Source organism: Nanorana parkeri, unplaced genomic scaffold (assembly GCF_000935625.1).
Source record: "Nanorana parkeri isolate BGI_ZX_2015 unplaced genomic scaffold, ASM93562v1 scaffold1452, whole genome shotgun sequence".
NCBI lineage: Eukaryota > Metazoa > Chordata > Amphibia > Anura > Dicroglossidae > Nanorana > Nanorana parkeri.
In genome coordinates, this window is record NW_017307720.1 from 146,715 (window position 1) to 148,677 (window position 1,963).

General features: G+C 50.1%; 1 protein-coding gene across 1 annotated transcript in view; it reads right to left on the reverse strand.

Annotated features, from left to right (window-relative positions):
- The window catches only part of PIAS3 (protein inhibitor of activated STAT 3), a 13,092-nt gene that overhangs the window by 5,881 nt on the left and 5,248 nt on the right, over window positions 1-1,963 (reverse strand). The window contains exons 9-11 of the mRNA XM_018570078.1: window positions 1,803-1,940; window positions 1,511-1,682; window positions 1,090-1,223 (exon numbers count right to left, since the gene is read on the reverse strand). Of these exons, the coding sequence (XP_018425580.1) occupies window positions 1,090-1,223; window positions 1,511-1,682; window positions 1,803-1,940 (444 nt within the window). The remainder of the gene's footprint in view (window positions 1-1,089; window positions 1,224-1,510; window positions 1,683-1,802; window positions 1,941-1,963) is intronic.

Genomic DNA, 1,963 nt, shown 5'->3' on the forward strand with positions numbered 1-1,963 from the left:
ATATATATTTATCAATATCAATTGTGGTCCAATTTTGCACCAAAGCTTCCTTCCTGCTCCCCTCCCCGGAGTGATTTCTTATAAAATATAAATAGTTAGTAATAATTTATAGATTTCTATATGTAAAGCAAGCACAGCTCCTGGGGAACGGTATTCTGCGTTTTCATGGCTCTTACTGTAAAGAATAAAGAAACCTTTCCATAGGCGGAGGTTGTTTTCACCTTTTTTCTGCGGCCTCTTTGCCTCCACGTCCTCTCTACATGCACCCCATGGCATTACTCAGGGCGGGTTTACTGATGGTGCCATGTCTGTGTAATGTGTATTGAAAAGGCCTCTATTGGGAGCCCATGTGGCAGGGTGACAACTCAGGAGCACAATTGGAAGACGGGGATGGGGCGTTGTCACCCTATAGCATCCACTTCAATCCAAATACAGGTCTCCCCACCCTGAAGGTCACTTGTAGTCTCCATTGGGAGCCCATGTGACAATGAAGGAGCACAATTGCAAGACAGAGACAGAGTTGTCACCCTGTAACATTGACTTTAATCCAAATACAGGTCTCCTTACCCTGAAGGTCACTTGTAGTCTCCACTGGGAGCCCATGTGACAGGGTGACAACCCAGGAGCACAATTGGAGGACAGGCATGGGGCGTGGTCACCCTGTAACATTGACTTCAATCCAAATACAGGTCTCCTTACCCTGAAGGTCACTTGTAGTCTCCACTGGGAGCCCATGTGACAGGGTGACAACACAGGAGCACAACTGGAAGGCCGGGATAGGGCGCTGTCACTCTAGAACAATAATTTCACTCCAAATACAGGTCTCCTTATCCAGAAGGTCACTTGTAGTCTGCATTGGTAGCTCATGTGACAGGATAACAATGCAGGATGCAAGACAGGGACAGAGAGTTGTCACCCTATCACATCAATTTTAATGAAAATACAGCTCTCCTTACCCTGAAGGTCACTTGCAGTCCCCATTGGGAGCCCATGTGACAGGGTGACAACACAGGAGCACAATTGCAAGACAGAGACAGAGAGTTGTCACCCCATAACATCAATTTTAATGCAAATATTGGTCCTCCTTACCCTGAAGTTCACTTGGTACTGGGAAAGTTCGATGGTAGTCCGGGATGGGGAGACTTGACAGGTAGTCGCTGCCTATTGTGGTCAGCGGAGGGCTCCTCAAGACGGATGACGTTTGATGGTCGATGCTGATCACCCTAAAAACACACAAAGGAATATTAGTGAGGACTTCACTGACTACTTCCTGTCTCGGACACTTCTGTGGAGCTTGACCGGCACGTCTCTGGAAATATGTCCAAGTCGTCCATCAACAACCCCTATAGAGAGGATCCCTCACCTTTCTATCCCAGTCAGACACGTGGGAGCTGGTCGGCTCCGGGGCCCCGGGAGATCTTGCACGTTTGCAGAGACCTCTTACCTGGAAGCCATAGAAGCTGGCGGGGCTTTGACTGAGTCACACAAGAAGGGCCCCCCCTAGTCTTACCCTTTAGACCCCAGAGAAGAAGGCATGATGGTGGAGGTGATGGGACAGGTCCTCTTTGCCGGGGGTTCCTCCTCGTCGGACGAGCTGTCCAGGGTCAAGTCGATGACTTCCACCTTTTTTTTGGTCTCGGCGCTGTGCTTGAAGTCGGCGCTCAGGTCGTAGAGCATGCCCGCTGGAAGAGAGGAGACGAGGTGTACGCAGCCATTATATTTTTCCTCCTTCCGCAGCGTTCAGCTTTTAAATCCCTTCTGCATGTGAGCGGTCGGGCAAGCCAAACATATACGCCACTTACTGTCAATGGTATTGTAAGTTGGCGTGTGACACATCTCCTGCTTCTCCCTCTTGGGTCTCATCGGACACCAGGAACCGTCCTCCATGAACTGGATCTCGTCGCAGTCCGTGCAGGAGTTCAGGATCTCCATGAAGAGGCAGCAGGAGGGGGGGGGGGGGTAT